The following is a 15,928-nucleotide window of genomic DNA, read 5'->3' on the forward strand; positions in this document are numbered from 1 at the left end:
TTTCCTAGAAAATTTGGTTAATTTGATTGTCTAAGGAATTGTTTTCTTTTTAGTAGCCTAATCATCAATTTTATTTGATGAGTTCATTGGTCTTGAGTGAGTCATATTTAAAATATGGAAATGCCCCATAAAAATCCTTAAAATACACACAGTGGAATATTTTTGTGTGTTATTTGGAAATACAAAGTTAATATGTGTGTAAATTCCCTTACGCAAACAGTAGGCTTCTCGCATCTGGAAAATTTCTCCATTTGTTCTTGAAGCTAATATATCAATGAGGCAATTCTCTTCAGTGCCTACTCCCTAGAAAGACAGAGAAAGAAAATATAAAGATATTTCTATTGGGATTAAGAGTCATCTTATATAGAATAAAGGGATATGGCATTCCTGGTATTCTGGGAGGTTGTGTGTTTGGGATTGAGACTCAGTTTGAATTTTGGCCCTACCATTTACTCCCGGTTTGACCCTGAGAAGATTATATTATCCACAACTCTGTTCCTTTAGTTAAAATAATGCAATACAGGCATTTATAAATAATGTGGAAAAGAAGTGTTTAAACATTGCTCATGACATTGAGCATTTCCATTTTGCTCCTGGAATACGACTTCTTCAGCAAGCTAAAATTAGAACATAGGTCTCCTCGGGACGTTTCAGGGACCTGCCCTTCCTCTCCCTAGATGAAGAATTTTGTACAACCTGCCTAGACATTTGGAATGGGTGCTTTCTAGGGTCTCTTACAACCATATATATATTTGTCTCTGATAATGGTTGTAAAGACAACACACTTTTTTTCCAGGAAAGTTTCAGAAATTCTTAGCATTCTAAGAAATATTGATCAATTATATCAGTTTTGTTTAAACAGCAACAAGTAACTTCATTCTTATAATTTTCAGTCACATACTTTTATAAGAGGTAGACATTGACATATACAACCTTTTTTTTAAAGCAATTAGAAATTCTCTTGAATTTTATACAACGTCTATGCTGAGCAGCAAACATGATGGCCACAATCCATGTTCCCTTAATTTTTTTTTTTTCCTACTTTGTCACACATCGTTCACAGATTGTGGTAATCTCGTCATTGGCAGCCATTATATTGGAATAATTTCAACCGTTTTGCAGGTGGTTAATATCAGCATTTGGAAAGAAGGAGAAGAGGACTTCTTTCTCCCCATCCCTTGCCAACAAAATCTGTAACAAGTCTGCAGTCAATTTATTTCATGGAAATGACTTTTCTGTAAGGAAGAACCATTCTAAGCCTTCAAAAGCAAAATTCTGATACCTTTAAGCAATAGTTTTTGTAAAGGACTAAATGAAGGTCATAAAAATAAACAAAGAGGGTATCTAAATCCTGTGTCTGATTCAGGGTTCTATTTTTATTTCATGGGCCAAATTTTTACAAATAATGTGAAGAGAGTCACCTGATTTGTAACTTTCCCCATTGATATACCAATAAATATTGAGGAGAGGCCGTCTGAATAAGTACTTCTTTCCTTTGGGTAGCTTAGCAAGTGGTTGGCTCAGTATATCTGAGTTTGTACAACAAATAAGCAGACTCATCCCAAATCCTGAGATACGGCGGCTCCCCCTCTGCCCCACCCTAATAAGGCCACTTCCCCTGACTGTAACATGTTCACTGTAAGCTTCTTGCTCAGATATCTTATCCCCCGCACCCAATTCTGTAAGTGCGTAGAGACTCACTGAGCAGTTCCCCCTGTACTGGATTATCTGTCTGAGTCTGTTACACGTATGTTTTTGGATCAGGTCACTACCTTCATGGCATGCCAGAGCTCATGAGCATCGTAAGACGGTGGTGGGTACATGAGGCCAACCATAACATCTTTGAAATGATCTGAAAGTGTCTCCTTCAGATCACCAATCAGGTCCTGTTGAGAGGGGGGGAAGTAAAACATTTTATTAAATCAGTTACCAAGTTTACAAGAGAAATGAAGTAATTGCAGAAAATCTTCCGGTAACAGTTCCTTTTCCCTACCGGTTCACACAGTAACAAGTCTAGTTTTGAGTCATGCATATGTAAGTGGATTACCCCGGGTTATAGACTTCATGGAGCCCTGATGGTGCAGTGGTTAAGTGCTCAGCTGCTAACCCAAAAGGTTGGCAGTTTGAATCCATCAGCTGCTCCTTGAAAACCCAATGAGGGAGTTCTACTCTGTCCTAGAGGGTCCTCATGAATCGGAATTGATTAGACAGCAACGGGTTTGGTGTTTTTTTGGTTTATAGACTTCATAGCTTGGAAATGACTGACTTACTGATAGTCTTTTCACAATCCTTATCCCCAGTCCCTCTCATGATTTGATTATGAAAATGAATAAAGTTGAAACCTAAGAACATTTTAGTTGGGTGTTCTTTCTTTTCTCGTGCAGAATCAATTAACATTTTACTTTAAAATAATTATCTTATCATTACAGCAGTCTCTTTTAGCTGGGACAATCTCTGTAGTATTGTCAAAAAGCATACTGAAAAGGATTTAGTAAGTAATCTTAGAAGTTTCTTCAAATAGCACATTAATATACCTATTTAAAATATTGAAAGCTAAACACTAAAGAAAAAGACAGTGGATTTTTTTTCTTAGAATACAGTACAAAGACATAAAATTGATGATTTTAATTTTTTCCTAGTACAGGGTGCAATTTAAAAATGCATGGAATTTATTTTCTGTAGAATTATAAACATACCTTTAAATATAAAGATAATTCAAATAAAGATATAAAAATATTTAAATATTTAAGATTTATTAAATAAACTTGAAAAATTTACAATATCTTGCAAAAATATATAGAGATTATTCAGAATTACATTTAAAATATGCAATATTTTAGTCTTAGCTTTTTAGGTGGTTCAATGATAGAATTCATGTATAAAGTACAAGACACAATAAGCATTATTAGCATAAAAACTGCAATTCATTCATTCGTTCATTCATGATTCATTAATTCATCCAATGAATACCTGATTGGCCAGGCTATTTCAGGGACTGGGGGGTCCAGTGTTCAACTGCATAGATAGGGTCTCTATTCTTATTGAGCTTACAGTAAATGGAAGAGGAGACTGAGATTCATGAAGGACTAAAGATTTCTAAGAAGTTCATTTAATAATCAGGATACTTTATCCAATTATAATAAAATACAGATAACTGCAACCTCTTTTATTTTTAGTTGGCTGCCTGAAATAAAGAAACATTATTGAAATAATCAGTTTCTTTCATAAAATATTTTCTGTTTTGGTCTATATGTTCAGATTGAAGGTATTGGGGTCTGGGGAATGGATTTTTAGACTGTTATAGGGTTCAATGACTTTTGAGAGATCTAGGCCGTCCAGAGGAAAGAGACTCTCTTCCTATACTTGACTCTAAAAGACCACCAACATAGCTTCCAGAGAGGTATGTTGTTGTTGTTGTTAGGTGCTGTTGGGTTGGTTCTGACTTATAGCGACACTATAGGACTTTTTTTTTTTTTTTATAGGACAGAGTAGAACGGCCCCATAGTGTTTCCAAGCAGCAGCTGGTGGATTTGAACTGCCGACTGAGCTCTTAACCACTACACACCGGTGCTCCCCAGAGAGATATGTAAAACCCATAGTTGAATAAATCAAGATTAAAGTATCTATACAGAAAACCAAACCTGTTACCATCAAGTCAATTTTGGCTCATAGCAACCATATAGGACAGAGTAGAACTGCCCCATAGAGTTTCCAGAGAGCGTGTAGTGGATTTGAACTGCCAACCGAGCTTTTAACCACCATGCCAACAGTGCCTCCAGAGAGGTATGCATACCCATAGTTAAATAAATCAAGATTAAAGGATCTAGGCAAAAAACCAAAGCTGTCACCACTGAGTCAATTTGGAGCCATAGTGACACTATAGAACAGAGTAGAACTGCTCCATAGGGTTTCCAAGGAGTGCCTGGTGGATTCAAACTGCCAACCTTTTGGTTAGCAGCCATGGCTCTTAACCACTATGCCACCACTCTTTCAAGCAGGTAGATATACTGATGGTGTCGTTTATAACATATATCTAGCAAATACCAGCAGCCTACCTGAGTCAATGGATTAAATACTTGCTTTCATATACTGTATCTTTTTTTTTTTTTCCATATACTGTATCTAGGAACCCTGGTGGCGCAGTGGTTAAGAGATCAGCTGCTAACCAAAGGTCGGCGGTTCAAATCCACCAGCTGCTCCTTGGAAACCCTATGGGGCAGTTGTACTCTGCCTGATAGGGTTACTATGAGTTGGAATGGACGCCATGGCAACTGGTTGAGTTTTGTTTTTTATAATCCTCACGATAATCCTGTGAAGCTTTTATTATTACTCCCATTCTCTTCCTGAGGAAATCGGGGCACAGAGAAGTTAATTAACTTGCTTAGGGTCATATGACTATTAAGTGGTAATGTCAGAAGTTGAACCCAGTATTTCCAACTCTGGATCCCGTGCTCTGTATATCTGATCTGACCAGCTGTCTGTATAAAATATAAAGAATATGGCTTCTGTGGGTTTGAGGCTGTGAACTTTCTTAAAGAGTACTAAGTGTGTGTGTACCCACACAGAAGAGGAGAAATCCATTTCTGCTGTTTTTTTTTCTGTTCCTGTGTGCATAGGCTGGTGTTTAGTCTTCTACAGACTAATTGAACACTTGTTTTGTAACTTCTCAAATATCTCTCTCTAGAACACATTTCCTAAATTCCAATACCTTTTACCTCAAATACGGTCTTTTAACTCAATATCTCTTACTACTACTTTCTCCTACAGAAATGGATAAAGACGTTTTCATTTTGAATCTTTCGCCGTTTCTCTATTAGTTCTTCACTGAATATTTACGGCCATTTGAAATGATCAATTTTATCATTTTGCATCATCGAGAGATATGGGTCTTAATTGATGATATCAGCTATTTCAACTTTAGTTCCGACCCCCTTATTAATTTTAAAATGTCCTTAGAATTATTAGCATAAATAATGTTCAGCTAGTTGTTTTGATGTGTTAAAAGGAAAGGTTAGAACACTCATTTCTTTCTTTAATGGACTCTTATGTAAGATTAAATAAATAATTTTAAAAGGGAAAAGATATTCATGTAGGGAGCCTATCAGAGTCTCTAATAGAATGACATTACTTCTTTTTATTAAGCAATTAGTATGTGCCAGACCATGCAATACATGTCATTCTACTTGAATTAATTCTTAAGAACCTATGCAAGGAATAATTCATTTACAGGGGAGAAGCTGAACAAGAGTGACTAAGAATTGTCTTGGGGTCACACTGCAAATAGGTGACAGGGAAGGAATGTAGATTCATGTCTGAGTGATTGGATCCCCCCAGCCTTAGACACAACTTCTAGCTGGTAGATTGTGTCAAGCCTCTCCTGATTTCTGGCTAACTCGATCTCTAAAAGATGACCTTGATCTGCTCTTTTGGATTTCAAACTTACATTCTCTTATGTGTCTTGACAATCTGCCTCCAAACTTCAATTTAACCCTTAGGATCATTCTCTTAATTCTAGATTTGGAAGTAGAGGGCGTGGCATGTTAACTATGCTGTTCTGACCGGGCTTTCTTTGAATTCTCAGTCTTGTTACTTCACTTTCTCCCCTGACCACCTGGAGCTCCTTCCCAACAGTGGGCATCTTGTACAGTTGGAGTGGGGCCTGGCTGAGAAATTTCCTTCCATAAGGCTTGTGATGGGCCCTTTTGTGATTCTGAGGAAAATTATTAAGTATCCAACTTAGGTTGAAATAGGTGTAACTGAGAGAAAATAATAATTACTTTATAAAGCCTCCTGCTCCACTATTTCCAAAAATGTAAAACATTTTTTGAAAGATATTAATGTTGTCAAGCTGGGATGTAAAAAAAAAGAGAGAGAGAGAGAGAAAATAGCTCAAATTAAAAATAAAAACTAGATTCCTGAAAAAGCATCCGCAAAAGGTACTGAATTCTCTTTGGATCCATTTGACAACTACTAAGTCACACCAGGAATATAAATTAATTCATTAATGCATTTTGATCCTGACAACATGCCTGGGGAAACAGATTAATAATAGGAATCAAATCCAATTAAAAAGCCTTCCGTACAATCAGGCCCAGGATTAATGAAGAGAGTCTTGAGAAGTGAGGATTCTAGATTATCATTATTAATGATTTAAATGATCATTTTCTATGATATTATTTCAAGAAGAAAAAATTAGATCATGTTAAAACTTACTTGAAAAGGAATCGCTCTATTTATTGCTTTTGAGTATTTCTCTATTTCATTTTTCTTATGCCCAAATTGGCATTCTTGCAAAGCCAATTTAAAGATAGTCGTGATTTTAACGATAAAGGAACTGATATAAATTGCATTTCTGTTAAGAAGTATGTACTTTGCAAGATACTTTACACAGGATTGTTCATTAAACCTGATAAGAAATTTGCTAAGCAGATCTCAATATCTCAGATTTGTAAGTGAGCAAATGGAATTTCTGATTAAGTACATTGCCAAAGATAATCAATGGCACCATTGAGCTTTCGTGCCAAGATTGTTTGACTCTTTCCACTGTACCCATGATTTCTCCAACTATACTTTTATTTACTTGCTTTATTTTTCTATTACAAAGCAACATGTTATTCTGAAAAGATGCTTAAAAGTTGCTTAAATAATAATTTATCAAGAAAGGGAGTAAAACGCATCGATAAAGAACAGTGACGAATCTGAAACATTTCATGACATGGAGGAACCTGGAAGGCATTATGCTGAGTGAAATTAGTCAGAGGCAAAAGGACAAATATTGTATAAGACCACTATTATAAGATCTTGAGAAATAGTATAAACTGAGAAGAACACATACTTTTGTGGTTACGAGGAGGGGAGGGAGGTAGGGTGGGAGAGGGTTATTTACTGATTGGTTAGTAGATAAGAACTACTTTAGGTGAAGGGAAGGACAATACTCAATACAAAGAAGGTCAGCTCAACTGGATTGGACCAAATGCAAAGAAATTTCTGGGATAAACTGAATGCTTCAAAGGTCAGCGGAGCAAGGGCGGGGGTTTGGGGACTATGGCGTAAGGGGACTTCTAAGTCAATTGGCAAAATAATTCTATTACGAAAACATTCTGCATCCCCCTTTGAAATGTGGTGTCTGGGGTCTTAAATGCTAACAAGCGGCCATCTAAGATGCATCAATTGGTCTCAACCCACCTGGATCAAAGGAGAATGAAGAACACCAAGGTCACACGATAACTATGAGCCCCAGAGATGGAAAGGGCCACGTGAACCAGAGACTTACATCATCCTGAGACCAGAAGAACTAGATGGTGCCCGGCCACAACCGATGACTGCCCTGACAGGGAGCACAACAGAGAAACCCTGAGGGAGTAGGAGATCAGTGGGATGCAGACCCCAAATTCTCATAAAAAGACCAGACTTAATGGTCTGACTGAGACTAGAGGAATCCCGGAGGTCATGGTCCCCAAACCTTCTGTTGGCCCAGGGTAGGAACCATTCCCGAAGACAACTCATCAGACATGGAAGGGACTGGACAATGGGTAGGAGAGAGATGGAGATGCTGATGAAGAGTGAGCTATTTGTATCAGGTGGACACTTGAGACTGTGTTGGCATCTCCTGTCTGGAGGGGAGATAGGAGGGTAGAGAGGGTTAGAAACTGGCAAAATTGTCACGAAAGGAGAGACTGGACGGGCTGACTCATTAGGGGGAGAGTAAGTGGGAGTATGGAGTAAGGTGTATATAAGCTTATATGTGACAGACTGACTTGATTTGTAAATGTTCACTTAAAGCTCAATAAAAATTATTATAAAAAAAGGGAGTAGAGATAGCATTAGAACTCTCATTTGTTAGAGAATCCTCTTGCCATCTCAGTTATTCTTCCTTAGTTAAAAAAAGTTTCTACTTTATTGAGGTCTAATTTATGTAAAGTGATATACACACATTTAAAATGTACACACCAATGAATTTTGACATGTTTTTACGTCAGTGATACCATCACCAAAGTCAATATGTTAACTATTTTAATCTCATACAAACATTTCCTTGTGCCTCTTTGCAATCTATCCTTCTCTCCAGCTAAGGTCTTAGGCAACTACTGATTTTTTTGACATCACTGTAAATTAGTTTGCATTTTCTAGATTTTTTTATAGCCAAAATTATGTACTCTTTTTAAAATCTGTTTAACTCAATTTAATAAGGTTTGTTATTCATACTTGTTGCAGTTTCAGTATTTTGTTTTTATGGAGAAGTAGTATTCCATTGTATGAATATACCATTTTTATAAATTATCTATTCAGCTGTTGATGGATGCTTGAGTTATCTCAAGGTTTTAGGTATCACAGGAAACCTGCTATAAACATTCATATACAAATCTCTGTGAGATAATATGCTTTCATTTCTCTTTGGTGAAACACTAAAAATGGAAAGTTTGGGCCAAATGGCAGATGAGTGTTTAACTTTTTAAGAAACTACAGTCTCAAAAATTGTACTGTTTAATGTCTTTACTGGTAGCATATTAGGACCCCAGTTGCCTTGGTGGCGTAGTGGTTAAGAGCTTGGCTGCTAACCAAAAGGTTGGAAGTTCAAATCCACCAGCTACCCCTTAGAAATGTTATGGGGCAGTTCTACTCTGTCTTATAGGGTCACTATGGGTTGGAATTGACTCGATGGCAATGAGTTTGTTTTCTGAGTTGCTATATATTCTCAATTACACTTAGTATTGAAAATGTTTTTAATGTTAACCATTCTGCTTCCTGAATAGCAGTATACTATTTTTGCATTAATTTCATTCCTCTAATGATTTTTATGTTGAACATCTTTTCTAGAGGTTTTACAGTTCTACATTTAGATCTAGGATTCTTTTTCAATTTTTTTTAAATTGTACTTTAGATGAAGGTTTACAGAACAAACTAGCTTCTCATTAAACAGTTTTATGACATCAGTTAAAAACCCCGTGACATGTCAGTACTCTCCCTTCTCGACCTTGGGTTCCCTATTACCAGCTTTCCTGTCCCCTCCTACCTTCTAGTCCTTGCCCTCAGGTGGTGTGCCCCTTTAGTCTTGGTATGTCCTATGGGTCTGTCTAATCTTTGGCTAAATGGTGAACCTCCGGAGTGACTTCATTGCTGAGCGAAAAGGATGTCTGGGGGGCGCATACTCTTGGGGTTTCTCCAGTCTCTGTCAGGCCAGTAAGTCTGGTCCTTTTTTTGAGATAGAATTTTGTTACATATTTTTCCCTAGCTCTGTCTGGGACCCTCTATTGTGATCTCTCTCAGAGCAGTCAGTGGTGGTAGTCAGGCACCATCTAGTTGTACTGGACTCAGTCTGGTGGAGGGAGGCTGTGGTAGTTGTGGTCTATTAGTCCTTTGGACTAATCTTTCCATTGTGTCTTTAGTTTTCTTGAGTTTCCCTTGCCCCTGACAGTGGAGTATCTTAGATGGCTGCTCACAGGTTTTTAAGACCTCAGACACTACTCATAAAAGTAGAATGTAGAACATTTTCTTTATAAAATATGTTATACCAGTTGAGCTAGATGTTCCGTGAGACCATGGTCCCCACAGCCCTCAGCCCAGTAATTTGGTCCCTAAGGGAGTTTGGATTTGTCCTTGGAGCTTCCATGACTTTACCCTGAACAAGTTGTGCTGGCTTCCCTAGTATCGTGTACTGTCTTACCCTTCACCAAAGTTACCACTTCTCTATTGTCTCTTTAGTGTCAATTAAATTTTTTGGGTGCTGTTACCTTATGGTGTAGTGGTTAAATACTACGGCTGCTAACCAAAGGGTCGGCAGTTCAAATCCGCCAGGTGCTCCTTGGAAACTCTATGGGGCAGCTCTACTCTGTCCTATAGGGTCACTATGAGTCGGAATTGACTCGACGGCACTGGGTTTGTTTTGTTTTGTTTTTGGTTATCTTAAGGTTAATTTTGTTACTGTTCTTGTATTTTCATCAGATATCCAGCTGTTGGAGTCCCTGGGTAGTGAAAACAGATAACACATTCGGCTGCTAACCAAAAGGTTAGAAGCTCAAGTCTAACCACAACTGCCTCGAGAGAAAGGTCTGGTGATGTACCCCCCCCAAATCAGCCATCGAAAACCCTTCGGAGCACAGTTTTTGTCTGACACACGTGGGGCCATCATGAGTTGGCATGAAGTTGTTTAATCTGGTTGTTACTACAGCATGTGTTGAAAAGACATTTCTTTCCTCAGTTAATTGCTTTGGCAACTTTGCTAAAAATCATTTGGCTCTATTTGTGTGCATCTATTTCTATGTTCTCTATTTGCTTCCATTGATTTATATGTCTTGTCTTTCACCAATTAAAAAATGTCTTGAATAATGTAGCTTTATGTTGTCTTGAAATTAGGTACTTCTTTGTAAAAATTTCCTAAACTATTTCCATTGATATATACATTTTAGAATAATCTTCAGGTATGAAACAAAAGCTCCTGAAATTTTTCATTCTGAATGAGTTGAATCTACAGATCAGTTTGGTGAGAAATGACATCTTAAAAATATTTTGGCTTCTCATTCATGAACATGGTATATTTCTCTATTTCTGTAGGTATTCTTTAATTTCTTTCAGTTAACTTTTGTGAATTTAATGGGGAATATTGAATATTTGTTTAGATTTGTTTCTAAATATTTATGTTTCTTGGTGCTATTTTAACTAAATTTGTTTTTATAATTTCCTTTCTAATTGTTGCTACCATGTGAAAATATTTTTAATATTAATCTGTATCCTGCCAGTGTGCTAAATTCACTTATCAGTACTTGTAGTTGTTTTATAGATTCCTTGGAATTTTGTAAATAAAATATATCATCAAAAATAGGGAAAATTTTACTTCTTTTTTCCCGATTTTTAGGTCTTTTATTATTTTTCTTGCCTTATTGTTGTGGCTAGTACCTCCAGACCAAAATGTCAAATAGAAGTCGTGAAAGCTGGTATCCTTGCCTTGAACTTGATCATGTTACTAACTTGTTGAGACTTTTTATCAGAAATGTGTTTTGAAGTTTTCCATATGTTTAGTGTTTGAAGTTTCAAATGTTAATCTATATAAAAAAGAAAGATCATTGGTTGCCTTGAGCAGCTGGATGGTGGTCTGATAAGGATCAGGGACAAAATCAGGGAGTATTTGAAGTGCTCTGTAATTTGACTGTGGTTGTCGTTATATGGGTATATACATGTGTGAAAACTAATCAAACTTTACAATAAAATGAATGCATTTTATTTTATATAAATTATACCTCAACAACGTAGACTTTTAATTTTATTTAAAATTTTATGTTAGCATCTATAAAGTGAATATGTTCCAAATTGTCAATTTATTGAATTCTTTCAAAGAGATACTCTACAATATTTATATGCTACGTTAAGTAATACCTGGTCTCAAGTTATTTACCATTTAATTTAGTGCACTTTGATATTTTCCCCAAATTACTGCACCTTAGGAAATATATACACCCTTTTATTAATATCATGGAGCCCTGATGGCACAGTGGTTAAGAGCTCAGCTGCTAATCACAATGTCCCAGTTCAAATCCACCAGCCTATCCTTGGAAACCCTATGGGGCAGTTCTACTCTGTCTTATAGGGTCACTATGAGTCAGAATTGACTTGACAGCAATGGATTTAGTTTGGTTTTATTAATATTGGTGCCATAAGGCAATTATTCTTTTTTTAAAATATTTTATTGTTTTAGGTGAAAGTTTACATAGCAAATTAGATTCCCATTTAACAATTTTTATACAGATTTTTCTGTGACATTTGTTACAATTTTTGCAGTGTGTAAACATTCTCGTTATTTCCATTCTGTTTGTTCTGCTTTGCATTTATCTAGCTTCCCTGACCCTCCTGGCCTTCTTACCTTTGCTTTTGGGTAAATGTTGACCGTTTGGTCTCATTTAGGTGATAGTTTAAAGGAAGCAATTATTCTTTAATAGGGCTGTGGTAGGGTGCCATATGAGAATCATAGGTGAGAGAAAGAGTTGTTGAAATTATTCAGATGAGTTTAATGTAGCATCATATGTGTCTCTCAAATTTTCCTTAATTCAGCATCTAGCTTTAGTACGGTGCCAAGGGTATGGAACGTGCAGAGTATACTGTATATAATTAAAAAAAACCCACTGCCGTCTGGTTGGTTCCGACTCATAGCGACCCTATAAGACAGAGTAGAACTGCCCCATAGAACTTCCAATGAGCACCTGGCAGATTCAAACTGCCGACCTCTTGGTTAGCAGCCGTAGCACTTAACCACTACGCCACCAGGGTTTCCATACTGTATATATAACCTATAAATTAATGTATAAACAAAAGAAATAATAAACAAATGAATGAATGAATGAACTTTGAAGGAAAAAAACCTTATTTATTGATTAGATGTAGAGGATAAAGGCAATGTTAAGTTGAATATTTTTTCAGTTATTGCAAAAGTCTTTTATTTAATCTAATTCACATTTCCTTGATCACTATCCCTTCTCACATTTATAATAACATCATTAGCTTCTTTCCATCTTTATGCATTATATCATTGTACTACTATTGTCCGTCTACAGTCTAAGTATTCCATTGTGTAACATGCTGAACTTAATGCTTCCACTAGATGGAGCTGGTGTATCTTTATTTTGTAACATTGTATGTATGTAATGCTCTGTAACATGTTACACACATACATATTTAATATATATGTACTTATGAAAATATTTATAGTATAGCAAATATGTACATATATATATTTGCTATAGTAAACAGTTTTTGAAATATTCCAATAAAATATTACACTTTCAGGGAAAGAAACAGCATCAGATATTATATATTGTCATTAGAATATGGACGTTCTGGAGGTGGAATGTTTAGGTTTCAATCACAGCAAAGTTCCATCTGTGAGATCATGGGAACATCCCTTAACCTCTGTATATGTGTCTGCTTCCTTGTCTGTAAAATGAGAATAATAATTGCACCTAACTCATAGAGTTGGCGCATTAAGTGACTACCAGAGGAAACTCTTAGGATATTTTATAATGCATAACAGGCAATTAAAAACTGTATTTATAAAAATAATTTTAATTGAAGAAACTGTGTAACAAGAAATAAGAATTTTACTCCAGATTAAAAATGGCTCATTATCAGCAACACCAGTATTCAGTTCTGTCTCTCACCTACTCTCTCTTCCTATCTCTATATCTCTCTACTTTAGAGATCTATGATACTGTATTTCTTCCATCCAATTGTCAGTAAATCCTTCTGTTTACAAATATATCCAGAAACTGATGATTTCTTACTACTTCTACCACTATCACGCTTGCCCAGGCCACCATCATCATACTCCTGTGTTAATGGCAAAACCTCCAAATGAGTTTCCCTTCTCTCCTTGCGTCCTACAGTCTTCCCTCAACACACCTGACAGCCTGATCCTGTAAAAATACCAATCAGATTAGTCACGTCTCTGCTCAAGATGCTCTCTTCCCACTCCAAACACCAGGATAAAATATAACCTTCCCTATGTTTTTTTTTTTTTTCCCCTATGAGTTGGAATCGACTCTACAGTGACAGTTCTTTTTCTTTTGTATAGTTGAACTCAGAAGAAAGTGAATACCCCAGCTGTTTTAACCCATGTAAATAAAATAAAAAAATTTTTTTTTTTTTTTTTTTAAAATACTGAAGTCCTTACAATGGTTGACAAGGTACTACATGGTGTGTTCTCTGTCACTTTTCTGCCCTTATCTCCTATTACTCTTCTCCTTTCTATTGGTACTTCTACTCTAACTGCAATGGTCTTCTTACTGATCCTAGCATAGCAGACCTGCCCTGACCTAATGGTCTTTGCTTTTGCCCTTCACTCTACCTTGAATGTCCTTCCTTTAGATACTCACATGACTCACCCATCCCTGCCTTCAGGCCTTTACACAAATATCACCTTCTCAGTGAAACCTACCCAGGTCACCCTATTGAAAATAACACCAGATTGTAGCACTTCCTGTGTCTTTCCTTTGGGCTTCATCTCTTTTTCATAGTGCTTTTTGGTTGACATATGACATACTTTACTAATTTATTTTATTTATTATTTGTCCCATACCAGTAGAATGCAAGTTCCATCGTGGTAAAACTTTTGGTCAGCTTTATTCATGGTTATTCCACTGGCATAGCCCGGTGGCACATTGGTTAAGAGCTCGGCTGCTAACCAAAAGGTCAGCAGTTCAAATACACTAGCCACTCCTTGGAAACACTCTGGGGTAGTTTTACTCTGTCCTATAGGGTCACTGTAAGTCAGAATCGACTTGATGGCAATGGGGTTATATTTCACCAGCACATGGAAGTGTGCCTAGTACATAATAAAAAATTAAAACCAAACCCTTTGCTGTCAAGTCAATTCACTGCCCATAGCATTTCCAAGGAGCAGGGGATGGATTCAAACTGCCAACCTTTTGGTTAGCAGCCACTACACCATCAGGGCTCCTCTTAGGTATATAGTGCTCCCCGGTACATGACACAGAGACCCTCGTGGTGTAGTGGTTAAACGCTATGGCTGCTAACCAAAAGGTTGGCAGTTTGAATCCACCAGGTGCTCCTTGGAAACTCTATGGGGCAGTTCTGCTCTGTCCTGTACGGCTGCTGTGAGTTGGAATCGACTTGAAGGCAACAGGTTTGGTTTGGTTTTTGGCACATAATACACACTTACAAAATGAGTATTAGAAGAATGAGAGAATGAAGCCCACTTGTAATTCAGTAAACATTTCTTTGGAGTCATTCTAGGCAATTCAGAAACAAACCCAACCAAGGTCCTTGTCCTCAAGCAGTTTCATTTAGTGGAAGGGGCTAATATGCAGGAATCACGATTGCATTGCAATGCAAAATGTAGCCGTGGTAATGACATGATATCATTAGGATGCTGGGAAGGAGATATTACTTTCAGTTGGGAAGATAAATATTGAATAATGTGTTTAAATAACTAAACTCTGCAAGTTCCAAGAGGAACCTTCAAATAGGTTCTCTAATTAAAATCTTAAATTCTCACTTGATGCGATATAAATAACTTTGCAGATGCAAACCTTTGGAGTGTGACTCTCCCCAGCCTGGATGCCTTAGCTTTTTTTGTTTCCTAAAGACTTGCCCTGAAGCGGACTCTGCAGGGAATCACAGTGTGGCCTTACATTAAGCTAATGAGTACTTGCTTTCCAAATGGAGCAGTTCCATGTTGCTGATGGAACTACAGATTGCCCACGCTGTAGCTATTCTGACCACTGCAAGTAAACGAAAAGTAAATTTGCAGTTTCTTCTGTGTGGCCCCTCTTAAAAAAATTTTTAGCTATCTCTAATTATGGGTAAGCAGGGATAAAACCATAGCAAACCCATTGCCGTCGAGTCAATTCCTACTCATAGCGACCATACACGACAGGGTAGAACTGCCCCATAGAGTTTCCAAGGAGTGTCTGGTGGATTTGAACTGCTGACCTTTTGGTTAGCAGCCATACCGCTTAACCACTACGCCACCAGGGTTTCCAAGCAGGGATAAGAAGTAGAATAACATCTTGCTTGTCAGAATGCACTCAGGAGAACAGTTTCATATGCATTGAGCTCATATGCCCTTTTCTATTACCAGAAAAATCATACTTGATGTTTAAACACTCAGTGATGCAGGCCCTATAAAATACAATTTAGAATTTTTCTTAATTCTACTTACCCCAGCCCAAAACAACAAAAAAGCAAACCTGTTGCCATCTAGTCAATTCTGACTCATGGGAACCCTATAGGAGAGAGTAGAACTGCCCTATAGAAAGGTTTCCAAGAAGTGCTTGGTGGATTTCCAACTGCCGGCCTTTTGGTTAGCAGCCGAGCTCTTAATCACTGTACTACCAGGGCTCCACCCACCCTAGCAGTCACTGTATAAATCCTTGTACAATTTATATTGTATTATGAAAATATTCCCATGACCTGCTTTTTC

General features: G+C 37.1%; 1 protein-coding gene across 1 annotated transcript in view; it reads right to left on the reverse strand.

Moving 5' to 3' along the window:
- The window catches only part of ANXA10 (annexin A10), a 62,581-nt gene that overhangs the window by 23,046 nt on the left and 23,607 nt on the right, over window positions 1-15,928 (reverse strand). Inside the window, 2 exon segments of the mRNA XM_064273592.1 lie at window positions 213-303; window positions 1,773-1,886. Of these exon segments, the coding sequence (XP_064129662.1) occupies window positions 213-303; window positions 1,773-1,886 (205 nt within the window).

Source organism: Loxodonta africana, chromosome 21 (assembly GCF_030014295.1).
Source record: "Loxodonta africana isolate mLoxAfr1 chromosome 21, mLoxAfr1.hap2, whole genome shotgun sequence".
Lineage (NCBI taxonomy): Eukaryota > Metazoa > Chordata > Mammalia > Proboscidea > Elephantidae > Loxodonta > Loxodonta africana.